This window comes from Bos indicus, chromosome 11 (genome assembly GCF_029378745.1).
Source record: "Bos indicus isolate NIAB-ARS_2022 breed Sahiwal x Tharparkar chromosome 11, NIAB-ARS_B.indTharparkar_mat_pri_1.0, whole genome shotgun sequence".
Classification (NCBI taxonomy): domain Eukaryota; kingdom Metazoa; phylum Chordata; class Mammalia; order Artiodactyla; family Bovidae; genus Bos; species Bos indicus.
The window spans coordinates 37,652,199-37,672,944 of NC_091770.1; the positions used below are offsets into that span (position 1 = coordinate 37,652,199).

At 39.3% G+C, this 20,746-nt stretch overlaps 2 protein-coding genes across 4 annotated transcripts in view; one reads left to right on the forward strand and one right to left on the reverse strand.

The window, feature by feature from the left end:
* The window catches only part of CLHC1 (clathrin heavy chain linker domain containing 1), a 34,619-nt gene extending 16,880 nt beyond the window's left edge, over positions 1 to 17,739 (reverse strand). Inside the window, exons 1-8 of one of the 3 annotated variants that reach the window (XM_019970159.2) lie at positions 17,613 to 17,739; positions 14,476 to 14,668; positions 9,888 to 10,075; positions 7,814 to 7,947; positions 7,243 to 7,444; positions 7,020 to 7,132; positions 6,587 to 6,671; positions 4,298 to 4,404 (exon numbers count right to left, since the gene is read on the reverse strand). In XM_019970159.2, the coding sequence (XP_019825718.1) occupies positions 4,298 to 4,404; positions 6,587 to 6,671; positions 7,020 to 7,132; positions 7,243 to 7,444; positions 7,814 to 7,947; positions 9,888 to 10,075; positions 14,476 to 14,652 (1,006 nt within the window). In that variant the 5' untranslated portion in view covers positions 14,653 to 14,668; positions 17,613 to 17,739. Of the gene's footprint in view, positions 1 to 4,297; positions 4,405 to 6,586; positions 6,672 to 7,019; positions 7,133 to 7,242; positions 7,445 to 7,813; positions 7,948 to 9,887; positions 10,076 to 14,475; positions 14,733 to 17,612 lie in introns of all 3 variants that reach the window. The other 2 variants (XM_019970158.2, XM_019970162.2) reach the window with 2 other exon arrangements.
* A 282-nt stretch (positions 17,740 to 18,021) lies between these two features.
* On the forward strand, positions 18,022 to 20,209 carry RPS27A (ribosomal protein S27a). Its single transcript, XM_019970163.2, has 6 exons — positions 18,022 to 18,075; positions 18,174 to 18,238; positions 18,632 to 18,686; positions 19,035 to 19,120; positions 19,493 to 19,624; positions 20,021 to 20,209. Exons 2-6 carry the CDS (start codon positions 18,191 to 18,193, stop codon positions 20,168 to 20,170), a joined length of 471 nt encoding a protein of 156 aa, XP_019825722.1. The 5' UTR covers positions 18,022 to 18,075; positions 18,174 to 18,190; the 3' UTR covers positions 20,171 to 20,209.
* Positions 20,210 to 20,746: the final 537 nt, after the last annotated feature.

Consider the following 20,746-nt stretch of genomic DNA (forward strand, 5'->3'; position numbering starts at 1 on the left):
GAGAGATAGACCACATTTATGGGTTCACTGGGTCATAATATTCAGTATTGTTCACTGTCTATTCTCCCCATGTTGAACTACAGATTCAATGCAATTCCTAGTAGACCTTTTTTTTCCCCTAAGAAATTTACAAGCTGACTTCAAAAATTTAAACAGAAATATAAAAGACCTAAAATAGCCAAACCAAATTTGATAAAGAAGAACAGAGTTTGAAGACTAACACAATCTAATTTCAAGACTTACTATAAGCTTACATTAATCAAGACAGTGTAGTACAAGCTTCAAGATAAACAGATCAATGAACAGAATAGACAATCAGTTGATTGTCACAAAGGTACAAAGGTAAATGAGTGGAGAAAGTCTTTTTAAATCAATTATCCTGGAATAACTAGATAGCTATCAGCAAAAATAAACTTTGAAAAAAAAAACTTTAACCCATACCTCACATCATATATAAAAATTAACCCAAACTGGATCACAGACCTAAATGTAAACCTAAAATTATAAAATCCTTAGGGGAAAAAAATAGAAGAAGAATCTCTGCAGAGTAGACATAGATTTCTTAGGTACTACACTAAATTCTCAATCCATAAAAAAAAAATCATAAATTAGATTTCAACATAATGAATGACTTCTACTCTTAGAAAGACACTGTTAAGAAAATGAAAAGACAAGCCACAAATTGGTAGAAAATATCTGATAAAGCATTTCTATTCACAGAATAGAACACTACTCAGCAATGAAAAATAAATTATTGATAGATGCAATAACATGGATGAATTCCAAAATAATTATGCTCAGTGCAAGAAATCAGTCAAAAAAGCATACCTACTAAATTTCTTGTAGTGCATTTGGCTGCCTTATGGAATAGGGCAAAAGTGAAGAAAAACAATAGTGAACCACCATTCTAAAAAGGCTGTCAATTATTTCAAGACAATTTCTCCTGCCCAAGGGAACAGTAAATTAGTAGCCTCTATTTTCAGTTGAATCTGGAGAGTGCATGAATACTATTACATTAGCCGTCTCCGAAGATAAGTGCATACTTATGTAGTATGGCAGGAAAGGTCCCAAGTGTGGAGTGAGAAGAGCAAGATGAACATATCTGGAAGCATCTGTGGAAGCTATATGCACCCCTCATACACATATACACACTGCACATACATACGCTGTATTAGTTTCCTAGAGTTCCTGTAACAAGTCACCACATACTGGGTGCCTTTAAAAAACAACAGAAATTAATTTTCTCACTGTTTCTGAAATAAACTTCAAAATACAAACAAAAGAATTTTACACTTATACTTTTTGGTTTTGTTTTTTTGTTTTTCAGGCTTCATTTTTTTGTTGCTCTGTGATTTCAGATTATGGTTTGTGGTATACTGTGTAACAAGTAATTTTAAAATTGATCATTAGAACATCTTTTTCTAGGAATATTAGAAGTCTGTTGTAAAGAATTGAACCAAGAATGGTTATTCCAGTTAGATAAGCAGTTCCTGTTTGGGGTTTAGTAGATAAAAAACAAAAGGATACCTACATTATAATTCATTTATATGAAATTCTAGAAAATGCAAACTAATCTTTGGTGATTGATAGCAGATAAGTAGTTGCCTGGGGGCTGGAGAGAAGCCATATGAGGGAGACCAGTGGCAGGGAGGGGAGTAGTGGGAAAGAGGGATCAGTTCAGTTCAGTCACTCAGTCATGTCCGACTCTTTGTGACCCCATGGACTGCAGAACGCCAGGCTTCCCTGTCCTTCACCAACTCCTGGAGCTTGCTGAAACTCATGTCCATTGAGTCGGTGATGCCATCCAACCATCTCATCCTCTGTCGTCCCCTTCTCCTCCCACCTTCAATCTTTCCCAGCATCAGGGTTTTTTCCAATGAGTCAGTTTTGGGCAACAGGTGGCCAAAGTATTGGAGTTTCAGCTTCAGCATCAGTCCTTTCAATGAATATTCAGGACTGATTTCCTTTAGGATAGACTGGTTGGATCTCCTTGCAGTCCAAGGGACTTTCAAGAGTCTTCTCCAACACTACAGTTCATTTCTTTGATGCTTAGCTTTCTGTATGGTCCAACTCTCACATCCACACATGACCACTCGAAAAACCAAAGCTTTGACTAGATGGACCTTTGTTGGCAAAGTAATGTCTCTGCTTTTTAATATGCTGTCTAGGTTGGTCATAGCTTTTCTTCCAAGGAGCAAGCGTCTTTTAATTTCATGGCTGCAGTCACCATCTGCAGTGATTTTGGAGCTCCCCCAAATAAAGTTTCTCACTGTTTCCATTGTTTCCCCATCTATTTGCCATGAAGTGATGGGACCGGATGCCATGATCTTAATTTTTTGAATGCGGAGTATTAAGCCAGATTTTTCACTCTCCTCTTTCATCAAGAGGCTCTTTAGTTCTTCTTCACTTTCTGCCATAAGGGTGGTGTCATCTGCATATCTGAGGTTATTGATATTTCTCCTGGCAATCTTGTTTGCAGCTTGTGCTTCATCCAGCCCGGCATTTCCCACGATGTACTCTGCATATAAGTTAAATAAGCATGGTGACAATATACTGCCTTGACCTACCCCTTTCTCAATTTGGAACCAGTCTGTTGTTCCATGTCTAGTTCTAACTGTTGCTTCTTGACCTACATACAGATTTCTTATGAGGCAGGTCAGGTGGTTTGGTATTCCCATCTCCTTCAGAATTTTCCACAGTTTGTTGTGATCCACAAAGTCAAAGGTTTTGGCGTAGTTAATAAAGCAGAAGTAGGTGTTTTTCTCGGACTCTCTTGCTTTTTCGATGATCCAATGGATGTTCGGAATTTGATCTCTGGTTTCTCTGCCTTTTCTAAAACCAGCTTGAATATGTGGAAGTTCACAGTTCACGTACTGTTGAAGCCTGGCTTAGAGAATTTTGAGCATTAATTTGCTAGTGTGTGAGATGAGTGCAATTGTGTGGTAGTTTGAACATTCTTTGGCATTGCCTTTCTTAGAGACTGGAATGAAAATTGACCTTTTCCAGTTCTGTGGCCACTGTTGAGTTTTCCAAATTTGCTGGCATATTGAGTGGAGCACTTTCACAGCATCATCTTTCAGGATTTGAAATAGCTCAATTAGGATTCCATCACCTCCACTAGCTTTGTTCATAGTGATGCTTTCTAAGGCCCACTTGACTTCACATTTCAGGATGTCTGGCTCTAGGTGAGTGATCACACCATCGTGGTTATCTGGGTCATGAAGATCTCTTTTGTATAGTTCTTCTGTGTATTCTTGCCACCACTTCTTAATATCTTCTGCTTCTGTTAGGTACATAACATTTCTGTCCTTTATTGTGCCCATCTTTACATGAAATGTTCCCTTGGTATCTCTAATTTTCTTGAAGAGATCTCTAGTCTTTCCCATTCTATTGTTTTCCTGTATTTCTTTGCAATGATCACTGAGAAAGGTTTTCTTATCTCTCCTTGCTATTCTTTGGAACTCTGCATTCAAATAGATGTATCTTTCCTTTTCTCCTTTGCCTTTAGCTTCTCTTCTTTTCTCAGCTATTTGTGAGGCCTCAGACAACCATTTTGCCTCTGTGCACTTCTTTTTCTTGGGGATGGTCTTGATCACTGCCTCCTGTACAATGTCATAAACCTCCGTCCATAGCTCTTCAGGCACTCTATCAGATCTAATCCCTTGAATCTATTTGTCACTTCCACTGTATAATCGTTAAGGGATTTGATTTAGACAGGGATCACTGAGGACAAAGACAGAACTTTTGGAGGATACATATGTCAAAACCTAACAAACTCTATACTTTAACAGTGTACAGTTTATTGTATGTATGTTGACTCGCTACAACAAAGCTGCTTTTAAAGGAAGTGGAGCAAACCTGACAAAATATTCACATTTTTAAGCTTGGCAGTGAATTGTTATTGTTCAGTCGCTAAGCTGTTTCTGCTTCTTTGTGACCCCATGAACTGCAGCACGCCAGGCTTCCCTGTCCTTCACTATTCCCCAGAGTTTGCTCAAACTCATGTCCATTGAGTCGGTGATGCCATCCAACCGTCTCATCCTCTGTTGCCCCCTTCTCCTCTTGCCCTCAATCTTTGCCGTTATTCATACTTTTCTGTACACTTGAAATATTTCATAACTTAATTGGGAAAGCCTAATCAAACTCCTTAATCTCATAGGTAAGGAAACTGAGTAAATGATAGATATAGGGCTGGAGCCTGCATCTTATTTTCCAGTTCAATATTCATCCCATTCTATCAGGGGGGAAAAAAAGTATAATTAGCATATACATGTAAGATTCAGAGAGAAATGCTTACCCTTAAATTTGTTCACTGTCCCAATGTTTTGAAGAATTCTTCTAGGACCATTCACTGCAAAATAAACTGCCTTTTCATATTCCCCAAGTGAGATTAATTCATTGAACCTACAGTCATTGCATTTCATTATACAATAGTATACAAAAAAAGTAAAGAAAACTGATTAGAAATGTCTAATACATATTAAACATAGTAGTATAGTAATACAAAAAACACCTCTAATAAACTATAACTAGATCCATTCACTCTCTAAAATATTCTTTCACTCCCTTCCCTAATATTATTTTTTGTAGCTTCAGAAGAAGATTCTCACCTGCTAGGTGACTTGAACCTGATTATGTACCTTATTCTTCAGTACTTAGAATAATCCATAGGAAATGGAAAGAACTTCACTGAATTTATAGTGAGCTCAGATTTTTTTTTCCTCTCATATCATCTCCAGAAGAAAAGGAGAACCAGGGAAAGAAGGGCAATCTGCTTAGACGCTCAATGTAGGGTAAATATTAATTGAACTCATATGCTGCCAAAGCTGAAAATCAAGAGGAGTCCTTGGTATTCAGAAGCATAAGTTGTTCCACCAGTAACCAGACTCCCAACTGAATGTGAGACTAAATGAGAGAAGAAAAGATAATAGTTCAGATAACTTAAGCTTCTACTCCTCTTCCTAGGGCAAAATGTCTCCAGCTCAACTCTTACCTCACTATTAATACAACTATGCCAAAGAGGATTTAAAGTGTTGCAAATGAATGTGGAACCTCAGAGGAGGAAAAACACTGAAATAATATTAAGCAAAATACATAAAACTTTTATCCTCAGGGTTTTTCTCTTATATGTGAAGCTGGAAGACTTAGAGAAGCATAGAGTATGAGGAAACAATCCAGGCTTTGGGGTGCCTCAAAATGATCTTTACCCCTTCTTTATATCATATCAACAAGCAAATCAACAAGAGAAAACTGTTTAACATAGAAGACTAGTAATATTACATATGTTCATTACAGATTGGCCTCATAGCCTATGAATCAACCTCTTAAAGAATAAAGAATACATAAAAAATAAAATAAAGAATAAAGTCTTATGGGGGAGGTTCAAGAGGGAGGGGACAAACAGATATTTATGGCTGATTCACGCTGTTTTATGGCAGAAACCAACCCAACATTGTAAAGCAATTATCCTCTAATTTAAAAATTTTAAAAAAAGAATAAAGTCAGAGCTCTTTAAGCCTTTACTATACACTATATCGGAGAAGACAATGGCACCCCACTCCAGTACTCTTGCCTGAAAATCCCATGGAGGAGGAGCCTCGTAGGCTGAAGTCCATGGAGTCACTAAGAGTCGGACACGACTGAGCGACTTCACTTTCACTCTTCACTTTCATGCATTGGAGAAGGAAATGGCAACCCACTCCAGTATTCTTGCCTGGAGAATCCCAGGGACAGAGGAGCCTAGTGGGCTGCCGTCTACGGGGTCGCACAGAGTCGGACACGGCTGAAGCGACTTAGCAGCAGTAGCATACACTATATAATAATTTAATACATATTAGAGAGAAATATGCCTTCCTAATATGTCATAGGATACAAATGAGGAAAAGAAGGACTAAACTGGCTTGGATAATCTGATTCAGGAAGATGTTCCTGAGCTTCCCTGGTGGTCCAGTGGTTAAGAATCCACCTGCCAACGTAGGGGACATGAATTCGATCCCTGATCTAGGAGGATCAAACATGTCGAGGGCCACCTAGGCCAACATACCACAACTGCTGAAGTGCCAGTGCTCAAAGCCCAAGTGCCCTAGAGCCTCTGCTGCACAACAAGAGATGCCGTGGGAATGAGAAGCCCGTGTATCACAACGAAGAGTAACCCCAGCTCTCTGCAACTAGAGAAAGCCCACGCACAGCAACAAACACCTAACGAACACAGGCCAAAATAAATAAACAAATAAAAGGAGATGTTCTCAAAAACATTCTGTAAGATCAGGTCAATGGTTAGGGAATACAAGAAAAATATAAGTAAAACTTAACACTATAGTCTAGCTATATCTTCCATAAAATCTCTGAGACCATCAATCTGGTATTTATTTTCATAAAGAATCTATATTCTAAAAATTCTAGTTTATTTTCTAATTTGTCTACTAGAGTAGCTATTAAAAAATACAAAAGCTAGAGACTACAGCTCAAAAAGATGCTAATATTTCAAAAAGATGCTAAAAATGCTAAATATTGAGTAAGCATTTAAGCAAATATTAAATAAATGCTATAATAGCTTAAGGAAGATCAAAGCTTTTAAAATATTTGCCTTTCAATGAAGTACAGCAAAATTTCAGCTTCTTTTGCCTTGCTTGGGTCTTCTTCAAGTAGTTCTTCAACAATGCCTTGTTTATCTGTAAATATTAACAGCATCATCAGATGATATTTAAGGTTATCAATCAATAAAAACAACAAACACAAATGTTTAATATCAACAATCTAATGCTATAGTTCTAATAGTACCAGCCTCTTCCTAAACTGAATGGCCTCCCCATCTCTTGCTTCCTTATTTTCAGGTATTCTCTCCCTGGCTAACCAAGTTTACTCTTTACAGATTATCTGCCAACTGCTGAAGGAAGAAGCCCATAGGGTAACAGATCCCTAACAAAAGTAAGTACATTTTCACATTTTTAAAACTCAGCCTAAGGGGAAACAAAATGTTTTCCATTATATATGATACTTAAAAAATACAGATCATCTACCGTGTAAATCTTTACTTTTCTGAATGTTCTCCACGAAGTCTTGAAATGATCTGCTCATATCAGATTTTACCCACAAAGTAAGTGCCTGTGAAATAACCTGCAGTTTTTGATGACTATAAAGATAAAAAAACGTTAATGACATACTGAACCTAAAATCAAACAGTGGAATATTAAAATCAAATAAAAGCTTCAAACTTTTAAAACATAGATGCAACTTTCATACCTAAACTGTAATTCATTGTTCAGATTTTCAGTTGAATCTCGCCGTTCTAATACCACAGTCATTTCCTCATCTAAATCTGCCTTCCTCTGAATAGGTACATATTTTTTGGACATAAGTTCTTCCATTTCTGCGTATTTACCTTCAAGATGTTTCAAGTATTTAGTGAGAGCGTCTAAATTGACAGATTCTTGGAGAGTCATGCCTAAGGGAAAGGGAAAAAATCAAACAAGACAAGCAGTGTCCCACACAAGCAGTGTGGGATGCTTGTGCTCAAAGAGCAAGTCTTAGTATTAATAAAATAGGTCAGATGGTTGACTATGTTAAGAAATAATTAAGAGATGGCAATATGAACTTGTAGATTACTGAACATTAGCATACATTTCTAAATGGCTGGAAGTTTTAAACAAATCATCACTGAAGACTTAATGAAGGGACTTCGCCGCTGGTCCAATGGTTAAGAATCTTCCAGGTAATGTAGGGGACACAGGTTTTGATCCCTGGTCTGGGAAGATCCCACATGCTAAGGAAACAATTGGAATTTCTCACAAATATTTTAAACAAAATTCTGTACCTGGAATAGGTTTTAAAGGATCTTTGCAGAAAGTACAATATTGTTCTTCTTTTGTGTCATACTTTGCCCTGACTTGTTTCATTTCATTTATCTGCAATTGAATCTTTGAGGAATTATTTTCAATAAGTCCCATCCTGAAAATCAGAAAGGCTTTTTTAATATGTTTCTTTCAACTAATTATTTAATCATATCACTCAAAGTAAAACAGGTTAAATTATTACTTTAATTTGGCTAATTATCATTTTGTACCATGAATGTGGGTGAAAGTTTACAAAACAATGGCTAAGAAGTTAACTAACCTCATAAGTGAGAAACCATTCTCTTTCAAAGCATCAATAAAATCTTATACTGACTATGATCTGTAACCTTACTGGAAATTTGTAAATGTTAAATAGAATAATCTGGCCACAAAGTACTACGTCCATTCCCTTTAGTTGAAAACTACATTTGCAATTTAAACATCATTTTTGTTAAGTAATCCTATTAGTTTCCTGTGGCTGCTACAACAAAATACCACAAACTTGGTGGGTTAAAACAACAGAAATCTGTTCTTTCATAGTTCTGGAACCCAGAAGTCCAATATTATTCAGTTCAGTTCAGTCGCTCAGTTGTGTCCGACTCTTTGCGACCCCATGAATCACAGCACGCCAGGCCTCCCTGTCCATCACCATCTCCCGGAGTTCACTCAAACTCACGTCCATCAAGTCGGTGATGCCATCCAGCCATCTCATCCTCTGTCGTCCCCTTCTCCTCCTGCCCCCAATCCCTCCCAGCATCAGGGTCTTTTCCAATGAGTCAACTCTTCACATGAGGTGGCCAAAGTATTGGAGTTTTAGCTTCAGCATCAGTCCTTCCAATGAACACCCAGGACTGATCTCCTTTAGGATGGACTGGTTGGATCTCCTTGCAGTCCAAGGGACTCTCAAGAGTCTTCTCCAACACCACAGTTCAAAAGCATCAATTCTTCGGCACTCAGCCTTCTTCACAGTCCAACTCTCACATCCACCCATGACCACTGGAAAAACCATAGCCTTGACTAGACGGACGTTTGTTGGCAAAGTAATGTCTCTGCTTTTCAATATGCTATCTAGGTTGGTCATAACTTTCCTTCCAAGGAGTAAGTGTCTTTTAATTTCATGGCTGCAGTCACCATCTGCAGTGATTTTGGAGCCCCAAAAAATAAAGTCTGAGGCTGTTTCCACTGTTTCCCCATCTATTTCCCATGAAGTGATGGGACCAGATGCCATGATCTTCGTTTTCTGAATGTTGAGCTTTAAGCCAACTTTTTCACTCTCTTCTTTCACTTTCATCAAGAGGCTTTTTAGTTCCTCTTCACTTTCTTCCATAAGGGTGGTGTTATCTGCATATCTGAGGTGATATTTCTCCCGGCAATCTTGATTCCAAAGAAGCTTTAGTGCTCCTCTATCTTTTGTCTTCTGATTTTGCCCTAATATTTCTGTTACTATCTTATCCGCCTCCTGTCCCTTTCAAAAAAAAAATTTTTTTTTTACTATTTATGTAGCATTTTCTCCCAACAAGAAGTGATCCCAACCTCTAGCCAGCTACATTACCAAAAATGGAGGTCAAATTTCACATAATTATCCTGGTTGACTTCAAATTATCTCTAAGAACAATTCACCCATCAATTACCAAATGGAACACTGAAAATCTGAGACTGTTCAAAAAGAGTGAGAGTTTTATCATCTCCCAGTAGGTTACTTACTTTTTTTGCATCACAAGATTAAGTGCTCTATTTCAGATGGTAATCATGAAATTGTACCATTAAACCTTCCATGCAAGAAATTACCTGGAGCAATTATCTGCATCCTTCATTTTACGATACTACAATGTGCCTCCAATTATCCTAAGAGATATTATAAATTTCCCAAACTGAATTAGTATTATTTTTCAAATAAAAATAGAGTAATTTCAATAGGAAGGGTAACATAAAAACATGGCTTTAAAATAAAATCAAAGTTGAAGATGACTAAGAATCACTAGTTACAGTTACAATGGCTAGTTAATAAACCAAGTAGCAATTATCACCTTTTGGGCTACTTACGAATATACTTACTTTGCCTGAAGTTGGGCTATTCTTTTCTTGTGATATACCAATGCTGTGGGCTCTCCTGCCAAAACTTTAAGTTTTCCATGAAGATAAAATGCAGTTCTTTGGCCTTTCTTTATTGTCTCAATAAATGTGTCGTATTCTTTCTTTATTGAAGTAAGAATGGATTTGTATGCAGTGACATATTCTATTACCTGAAACATGATTTTTTTCTGATTGTGGTACTGAATTTTTTTCTAGAAGACTATAGATCAAAAACCTTGCAAATAGCATTATAATTTTGTTTAATGAAATGATGGGCAATTAGAAATCTAAAATTTTACAAATTTGAGCTTGCACTTATATGCAATATGCCTGGATATTAAAGACAGTTCATGATTACTGAATATATGATCTTTGTGAATCATTACAATTCTGTGAGTTTGAGAAAAAAACATTTTTTGCTCTACTCAGGAATTAACACATACATTATATTAAGTCAGTTAAAACCAATACCAGGTCTAACTATCCCAACTCTGGATCTCTTAAATACAATTACATATCATCCCTCACTATCTCCAAATCTAGTCTCTGACTTCATTCAGACCTTAAAATCCTAGACTCCCTTCATCTCCCTGTTTTTCTAACCCATCTGCTCCTGTTGATCAATAATCTCAATTACCAAACTGCATTTCTATCCCCAAGATGTCAAGTACAATTGTAGAAAACCCTTCACATCTTATATTCATGGTTTAAAATGACGTTTATGTACATATCTCTGGAACAATAATGGAAGAAAATAGAAACCTACAGAGGAGGAAAGAAGAAAACTATAGAGAAAGAAAGGGTAAGTAGGTTCTAAAATGAGAAGGACCTGACTTCATTGTATACTCTGCTTATTGGTTTTTTACTTTTTCTTTTTCTCTGGTTAACCTTGTGTAGGCATTAGCCAAATGAAAAAGCAATCATAACTAAGAAACACTTTAAAGAAGTTAAAAAACAAAAACATTAAAAATAATCTATGGTTGCCAACTCATGAGAATTTCAGGTGTCAAGTGATATAAGGAATAAATGTGACCAATCCACAATTTCCTCTGAAAGATACAATTATGCTTTCTACCCCTGCTACATATATAGTCTATAGTATACTCCACTATAGCTAGAAAATACCTAGAAAAAAATAATGCAGAAAGACATCTGGTCTATCAAGAAATGGTATAAGAAGGGGAGTTCCCCATTGGCCCAGTGGTTAGGACTTGTGCTTTCACTGCTGTGGCCCAGGTTCACTTCTGGGTAGGGAAACTGAGATCGCAAGAGTGGTATGGCAAAAAAAAAAAAAAAAAAAATGGTATAAGGAGATAACCGATCAACACCAAGCACCAGAAGAGGATTTCTGAGTGGAAGATACTGGTCATCTTTCTGGCATGACCAAACTACCTATCCACCAAAATCAAGACTGCTGCCCAGCAATTTTCAATAAAATGGAGACAATTAATTTGTGGTCTTTCAAACTAAACACTTCACTGTTCCCTGCTATCCTCCACTCCACAAGCCTCTATGATGTGCTGCAACAATCCAAGACAACTCAGATATGTTAATGGATAGAAAACGGACTTGTTGTAACATCATGATCAGCTCCCATGGGTTTACTAGGATAAACAGATTTCAGAAAGACACTCATGAATTTTTAAGACTGCACAGAAAATGCATTAGAGTAAAGCAGGCAAACTGGTATGCTAGAGGTAGAATAGTTTTGGTTGGCCAGCAAAATATTTTAAAATTTAGGAAATTTCACCCAAAGCCCATATTTTTAGCTTCTTCTGAAAACTCTGAACAATCTACCAGCATGGAACTCCCATTCCTTTAATGGCAGTAGTCAGCTGGAGCTTTAAATTGGATTCTTCATTTTACCACAGTCCCCATGATTCCTTATTCTCTTAAAGCCAATACACTGAACTCTCATATGACCTTCCTGACCTTTAGGCATTCAAGTTTCAGTCTCCATATTAAGGCTTCCCTTAACTCCTCCAAAACATAGCCGTATTCCCCAGGTACAGAACTATGAGGAATAAAAGGAATGGCACTCATTCCACCTAAGCTCCTACTCAAGGGACATACACTATTTGCACAAAACACGACGAGAACACAAAAGGCCACTTTCCAGAGTCCGGCTGTCTCTATAATTCACCCGTATCTCCTGAAACTCACTCTTCCTAGCCTTGATCTTCTTTGCTTATTAAGTCCTCGGCTCTCTCTGCAACCTACCCTTAATTCTTGTTACACAAGCCTCAGGTCTCCTTGCCTTGATTCAGGCATGGTTCTCTAGGCTGAATCCTCTACCTCTGATTTTAAACAGAATTTGGTACTTGTTCTCTGGCGCTAAGCACTCAGAGATATAAGTTGGTACTTTCACCTTTTGCCAAACTAGGACCCTTCCAAAAGACAGGGAAGATTAGAGAAGGCAGACATTAATAGTTTGCTAAGTCGCTCAGTCGTGTCCAACTCTGTTGCGACCCCATGGACTGTGGCCCACCAGGCTCCTCCGTCCATGGGATTTTCCAGGCAAGAGTGCTGGAGTGGGTTGCCATTGCCTTCTCCTACATTAATAGTTTATTAACAACCAAATGTGCTAGAATAACATGAAAATGGAAAGGCAGATTATTTTATTGAGAAGCTAGAAGAAAGGTTTCTCTAAGTACCACAGGATTTCTATTTCAGATCCCCTCTTAGTTTTGAAGAATAGGATTCTTCACAATGTACAATGTATAACTGTATAATGTACAAATAGTTCGAATGGAAATCTTGGGGGGGTAGGGAGAAAAGGACTAAAGATACAGAAATCATCTTTTATTTAATCTCCTGTCTTTTTTCTAGGAATTAAATTTACCAACACCTCCTCCAAAATGACTTCACCATAACTATACTAATTTAAAGCAGAGAGCTCTTCATGTGTGAAAACTTGTGACAAGTGTTAGCATTTGTATATGCAAAAATAAGTATGCTACAGTTATAACTTTCCTTTGCTGATTTCACACAAGTAGAGTCTCAGCATGATTTCTGATATTTATAAAACCTATTCAATACGCTACCTATAAACATTCACCTAATATATTCCTTAATGACTAAAACACCAAAACAATTTCATTGACCATGACAACTTATAAAATGAAGCTAACCTGCCAACGTACCAGTTCTTAAAGACAGATTTTCTACATGACTTTAAAGGAAGAAAAGACTCATTTTTCCAATTTATACTTTTATGGATATGCAAGTGAAGTAAAGTGAGGTAAAATTCACTCAGTTGTGTCCGAATCTTTGTGACCCCATGGACTATACAGTCCATGGATTCTCCAGGCCAAAATACTGGAGTGGGTAGCCTTTCTCTTCTCCACAGAATCTTCCCAGCCTAGGGATTGAACCCAGGACCCAGGTCTCCCACATTGCAGGCAGATTCTTTACCAGCTGAGCCACAAGGGAAGCCCAGGAATACTGGATTAGGTAGCCTATCCCCCAACCAATCTTCCCAACCCAGGAATCTAACCAGGGTCTCCTGCATCGCAAGCAGATTCTTTACCAACTGAGCTATTGGGGAAGCCCAGTGGATAGGCGTCAATTTTCTTAATTCCACTTTTAGGTATCTATGACTACTTTATGCTCACTTTTCCTTTAGTTTTTTTTAGAGGAGAAATAAGACTCAGTGTATAATGCTTAAAAATTAAACAAAACAGAATTCTTCTATCTTGCCTATGGCTTTTTAACTCAGAGACAAATAGTTTACAGAAGTCTTAACATAAGTAATTATTTCTTCCAGGTAAGGAGGAAAGGATGCTAATTTCACTTATTTTACTGTAAGGGCATCTTCAAAAACAGGTGAAAAAGAAAAAGTGAGGTTAAAAAAATGAGGATCCGTGGCCATATTGCAATCGTTTATAAAGAAAAGATGGTTTTTCTAAAATCTTAAAAAGCAAAATCAAATGTTAGCTAAAACTGCAGCATTTTCTGACCTCTGTTTTTCAGGTCTGGAAGACCCCCTGGAGGAGGAAATGGCAACCCACTCCAGTATTCTTGCCAGGATGATTCTGTAGACAGAACAGCCTGTCGGGATACAGTCCACAGGGTCACCAAGAGTTGGACACGACTGAAGCAACTGAGCACGCGTGTACCAACTGCTTGTTTACTGTGCCTATCTGGACCGCTAATCTACGAGGGGTCTCAATTCAGTAATACAGATCAAATTTAAAGCAAGGTTTTAATGACACCACAAACCAACCCAAAACGATGAAGAATCACCAGGTTCTGGCTACAGCCCAATTCCTAACAAATTGGATAATAATTTAAGATGGAAGGTCAAAATGATGTTTGAAGGCACAGATTGTAGCTCTAAAACTGATAGCCTTAAGCTATGATAACTGAAACACTCATTAACTGTCTAGTAATATAAATCCTGCATAGCATCTCCCACATTCATCCCTTTCTGACAAATTGGACAAATTTTTCAAAACTGATAAACAGAAGTAGTCAAACAAGCAGTGGTGTTACTAAGGTATGAATCTTATTGTCAGGATGGACCATTTCTACCACATAAAAACTCCACTGTCTTAGAGCATTACGATACCTTATCAAAAACGTTTCGGTATATGATGTAATATTCATCAGCAGGTCCTTCCTCATTACAGCATACTCTTTCAGTTTCTGTAATTATGTATCTTTGCATTCTTTCCAAAAATTCCTTGTCACTTCCACTAATGATAGGAGGGAGAACAGCATGCTTATTTATTTCCTGGACGGACATACGTCAATGTAGACACCTGTTCACCAGAGAAAATTTAAGTCTTGATTTGCTTTTGCAACAAAGCCAAAACTTTGATAAGCCTGAAAGAAAAAAAAATCAATTAATCTAAAGCTTTACATAAATTAGGTCAAATATGGATCTAAATAAAATGTATCAGAAAAAAAATCTCATGGATCTCATGAAATAAATATTTCAACCTCTGAGTGAACAGGTCTAATAAATTCTACTGTCATGTGCTATACTATACCTCTGGGATAGAAATACCAAACACCAGACAATAAAAAGCTCTTTTCTTACTAAAGAAGCATTTGTTTCATAAGATCGAATGGTTTAACTTAACATTTTCTAACAGAAGTTTAATTAGCATTTTATTTGCTTCATGTGGGAACACTAGTTTGAAAGCATCCTGATGAAACAAACAAGGTCAAATATTGTGGCCTCCAGTCATTCTGGTGTGGGAGTGATAGCCTTGCTTACAGGAACTTAGGCTTAACTCTGAGACAGGAAGCTACTGGAGAACTGTGTGCAGAAGACTGACAGCTGACTTACATTTTCAAAGAATTGCTCTTGCTGCCCCGTGAAAACAAGGGTTGAACTCAGAATTACTGAGAAGCTACTACAACAGCCCAGGCAAAAGATAATGGTGGCTTGAAACAGTGCTAACAGCAGAGCTGTGAGAAGTGTTCGCTGCATACATCAAAAATAAAACCAAAAAGATTTGTTGAGGGATGCCAAGTGGGTAAGAGAGAAGAGTCAACGAGGACCATAAAGTTTCTGGCTTCAGCAGCCGAAAAGATGGAATTGCCTTCTATGAGATGGGAAGATCAATTTCATAAGATCAGGAGTTTGGGCCCGCCTATTAGAGATGATGAATTGACAGCTAGTATGTGAAGCTGGAGTTCAAGTGAGTAGTCTGAGTGAGAAAGAGGTTTATAAGTCATCTGCATATAAATGATATTTAAAAGTTATGAGACAGAATGGAAAAAGATCTGGGAAATGTAAGCAAAGCAGATATCCAAGGACGGGGCCTTGAGGGGCACTTCAAAGCTTAGAGGTCTAGCAGATAAGGAGGAAGCAGCAAAACAGCCTGGAAAAGAGGGTCTACGGAGATGGAAGTCAATCAGGTGAAGAAAGTGTTTCAAAGAGGAAAGGCATGATCCACTGGGTCAAACGTTGCTGACAGGTCAAAGAAGATTAAATGGATATTGAATTTAGCAACACGGAGGTTATTCCCACAGTTATTCAGTTGGAATAGGAGGGGAGACAAAAAGCCTGTCCCCAGAAGTAGGTTCAGTCAATGGAAGGAAGAGAATTAAAGAGACAATGAGTATAAACAACTCTCAAGGAGTTTTGCTGTAAAAGTGGAGATTAATTGGCAGAATATGGGATGAAGAGTGTACCAGAGAGAAGAAATGGATTCCTCAGAAGTGCCAAAGTAGGAAAAACATGTCAGGAACTTCAATTAGCTCAATGTTAATAAAGCATAAAGCGAGTAATGGCTTTGGAAGATTAGGCTCTAAGGAAGGCAGAGGTTCACTATCACACTAAGGAATTTGGGTTTTATCTTGATGGTGAAATAGCATAATGACATAATCATTTTTACTTTTTAGAATACTTTGGCGGCAAAATAAAGGTGGGTTAGAAGACAACTGGGGACAGAGAAAATTAAGAAGCCTGAATTTGGGGATGAGGAAGCAGAGAACGGCAGAGAGATAAAGACATTAGTAGGGTACGCATAGCAAAAGGCGTTGATTGATAAGAGCCAATCGTTTATTTTCACTGCCCCAGTCACAAGCTTGCCCTCTGCCCCGCTCCTGCCTGCTGTGGAGAGTGGGCACCCTCGAACACTTCCCACCCTCTCCGCATCACCTCACCATCACTCTCCCTTACTCAGCTGCCAGTCCAGCTGCCTTAGAATATCAGAAGGGTGACATATTCAGTTCTTTTCCTGTCCGACTGCAGGGTATATAGGACAGGCAGCCCTAAGTGCTGCTTTCTGAGCAAATGTTTTTTTTTTTTTGATTACAAATATCTAACTAGGTTTGAAATGTTTTATAGAATAAGACAATATTCTTTTCAACAAACTTTAAAAAAATGTACAGTTTTGTTGTTTGTTTCCACCTCCCCCCTCCCCCACCCCTGCTTGCGCACCCTCCCCCCACCGCCCCTCCCCGGCAGCTCAGCCCCACCCCGACAGCCCCTGTTTTCCTTGGTTGTGTTTTGAGGGGTGCTTGGCACCCCCAGAGATTCAGCTTCGTGGCTGAATGGCTCAGCAGGGAAAGAAACCACCTGCACTGCAGGAGACCTAGGTTTGATCCCTGGGTGGGAAGATCCCCTGGAGAAGGAAATGGCTACCCATTCTAGTATTTTTGACCTGAAAAATTCCATGGACAGAGGGCCCTGGCCGGCTTAGCATATGGGGTCGCAGAGTCGGGACACGACTAAACACAAACGCGTAGCAAAGGTTTAGCTCGCTGACCCGCCTGCCTTGCCAGGAGAGCACCCTACACATACTCCAAAAACTTCCTCTTAGGACTTTTACAACTCCCAACGTCCAAACTTGGAGATTCTGCAGTAAATAAACTTCCATCGGGTTTCCTTCCCATATGACTTCATTTGAAAATCTGAAAACTCCTGAGACTTAATATACTAAACCTTTTCATACTGCGTAGTGACATACTAGACAGGCTCTTTCGCAAACTAGGAGAGCCTAAGGGGTTGAGGACACCACCTATTTTTCTGGTGGCCTGGAGCTGGTCACTCGAAGGCCCTTCCCTTGAAGGCCCTGGGAGCTTCTGGTGGTAGATCGCTGATCCTCCGCCCCTCACCGCCTCTGTTAGTGGGTGACGACACTTTTGGTTCCCCTGCTCTTCTCCAGCCTCTTAACCTTCCCTCCCCTTCACTTCTGACCCGTTTCCATCTCCCCGAAGTCATTACTGCGCTTGCCTCTTTCTCCTCACCTTAATCCCTTTCTCCAAACCCACCGCTAGGCGATAGTAACTACGGAGCCGAGAGGTGCGGAACTGCATCTTGGGACAAGTAGTCCTGCCGAAAAGAAAGCAATGCAAACTACAATTCCCAGAAGACACTGCCATTTCCTCCCTTCTCCTCAGGAAGCCCCTTTAACTCCACCCCCTTTTAAAGGCCCTCTTAGCCACGTCAACTACAGGGGGGAAGTCTTTTAAAGACATTTTTAAGTTGCTTAAAACTATTATTTCGAGAAAGTTCTGAAGGATAAAGTGAGAAATAAGTTAAGCTAGAGGGAGGAAAAATGAGGTCACGACCTGGTCTGGCATGTGGCTGGATAGCCGCTGCTACAGTGTTCAGGCACTTGGTGTGGCCGCCTAGGAGGCGGGGCCTCCTGGAGCGCCCGGAAAACTCCAGGACCAGCGCGCGGCCTTCCTTTCGGATCCGCCATCTGCGGTGAGTGTGTGCATGCGGCCGCGCTCTGGCCCGTAACTTGCCATCGCCCCTTGTGTGTCTCCGGGTCTCATCCGTCTCCTCCTTTTCCTCACCCTCAGGTGGAACCGCCGCCAAGATGCAGATTTTCGTGAAGACCCTGACGGGGAAGACCATCACTCTCGAGGTACGGGCCAGGCCGGGGAGAAGCCGCGGCCTGAAGGAGGGAGGGCCTGAGGCGGATTTCTGCACGCGCGCTGCTTTCCGCCGTACAACGCGTTTGTGAGCCGGGCTTCTAAAATCTGACCTTGAAGTGAGGGTTGTTTGCTGAGCCGCGGCCTAGGGCGCGTTTTCTGTGACTGAAGTCCGAGCGTGTCACCTCAAGGCGTTCCGACAGGGTAGCCGGAGCCGGCGTCGCGCGGTGGAAGGGAGGCGCTCCTGTAGGTGGGCGCGAGCACGTGTGGCCCGGCCACGCAATCCGGGGGTTTGCTAGGTAGGCTTCGGCCCCCACCAGCTCGGTTCCTGGGGAACTTTCAAGTTTCTTACTCTGGTACCAATGTTTGCGTTTTAAAACTCATAGGTCGAGCCCTCGGATACAATAGAAAATGTAAAGGCCAAGATCCAGGATAAAGAAGGCAAGTTGATATTTTCTGATTCAAAAACTCATATGTAGACAGGCCCTAGACATACTTGCTGTGAAACGCGTTGTACGAAAATGCTTTTGGAATAACACAGTAGACGTGTGTGAATTCAAACGAGCTGGCTAATTTACACTCTTAGCGTCTTCTGTAAAGTGGCTGTGTTAACCTATATTAAGAATAAATGAGATTAAAATGTGTAAACATTTACAGTTACACCTTTACTGTAGTGAGTACTCACTGATGACTGTCAGTACCATTTACTTGATTCAGGATTGTAAATCTTGAGCAGATATGCTTAATTTGCTATCACTTAATTTATGTATTCAACTTGTTTCCCATTAGGAATTCCTCCTGACCAGCAAAGACTGATCTTTGCTGGCAAGCAACTGGAAGATGGACGTACTTTGTCTGACTACAACATTCAAAAGGTCTGTTTGGAGGAAAGCAGCCCTTTAAGTATAAATATATGTCTTACAACTGGGAATTTTGACCAGCATTCAAAAGTAGGGAGAATAGCATTCAATTAGCAATAGTATCCCAGGTGATTCTTGCATCAGCATTTGAGAAGTGCTGCTACAGACCCCTACATTTTGGATTTTTGCACATTGCATCCCATGATGTTATTTAACCTTTCTATAGCAGTTTATGTAAGAATCAGATAACCGCCCCCCAACATTCCATCATCTGTGGCTGTGCTTGACATCCAGTTAGAAGGTGCATGATACTAGTTGTCTCTTCTCTGAACACTAGCATTAATGTAGGCATTTTTAAAGCCTGTTTCATTCTCTGTTCAATAACAGGAGTCCACTCTTCATCTAGTGTTGAGACTTCGTGGTGGCGCTAAGAAAAGAAAGAAGAAGTCTTACACCACTCCCAAGAAGAACAAGCATAAGAGAAAGAAGGTTAAATTGGCTGTTCTGAAATACTATAAGGTGGGCCAAATAACTTTTTTGTCTATAGATGAATAATTTTGTTTGCATTTCTGGTTTCAAACTCTTTTTTATTAAAGAAGTTTGGAGTTTTTTTCCTGTTTTGGTATTTGATTGGGCTTTATGTAATGGGGATTACCTGTAGCTACTTCATTTCAACTAAGCTTTGGGTTCTAATGTCAGTTGGGTTCAGGTCTTAACTCTGTCCATTACTTGCATGGCTGGACTTTAAAAACTCAACTCTTTGTTGTACTAATTACTGGTGAGAATTTGGGATGCTTTGGTTTGTGAATATTAAAAACTATCATTGTCGTGTAATTTAAAGGATAAATATTTTGAGTCACTTAGACTTCAGAATATGTTGCAAGATTATCTTAATAGCAAGTTTCTGCTTTTTAGGTGGATGAGAATGGCAAAATCAGTCGCCTTCGCCGGGAGTGTCCCTCAGATGAATGTGGTGCTGGAGTTTTTATGGCCAGTCACTTTGACAGACATTATTGTGGCAAATGTTGTCTGACCTATTGTTTCAACAAACCAGAAGACAAGTAATTGTATATTGGTTAATAAAGATATGAGCTAACATTTAAATGTTGGGTTTTATTGCACTGCCTTTAAAAGTGGACTTTAAGCATCAGATTTTCTAAAGTAACCTGTACTTTGCAGAATTATGTTGTATTTAGTATCAGTTGTTTAGATTTAAGCCAGTTATTTTGGCCTTAGCAGGATTGACATTTAGACTGATAATTCTTGGTTGTAGGGGCCTTGGTGTGCATCAGTAGGATAATGAACAGCATTCCTGGCCTCTACCCACTTGATGCCATGAGCATACTACCCCTCCCCACAGCCAAAAGTATCCACATTGCCAGATGACCTGAGGGTGGGCAAGAACTATATATGCTCTTCCTCACCCCTGCAGATTGGGAAACACAGGTTTGTGTGAATTGGTATTACAACCTTGCCTTAAAAAGCAACAAAATACTTGTTTCCTACAAATGAAGTTTAAAGGCTGAGCTCATGAGTTGCCAATTCATCCATCCCAAGTCTCTGGGTGGTTTGGCTCAATATTTGCTGTTGGCAATGCAAAGGGTACATGCTATTATTCAGTGCTAAGTGTGTAAATTCTAA

What these genes read in the sequence shown, in the direction of transcription:
- RPS27A (XM_019970163.2), top strand. Translation starts at nt 18,191, where the DNA reads ATGCAGATTTTCGTGAAGACCCTGACGGGGAAGACCATCACTCTCGAG. An exon ending in GGAAGACCATCACTCTCGAG is followed by an intron (nt 18,239 to 18,631) that starts GTACGGGCCAGG and finishes TAAAACTCATAG; the next exon opens with GTCGAGCCCTCGGATACAAT. An exon ending in CAAGATCCAGGATAAAGAAG is followed by an intron (nt 18,687 to 19,034) that starts GCAAGTTGATAT and finishes GTTTCCCATTAG; the next exon opens with GAATTCCTCCTGACCAGCAA.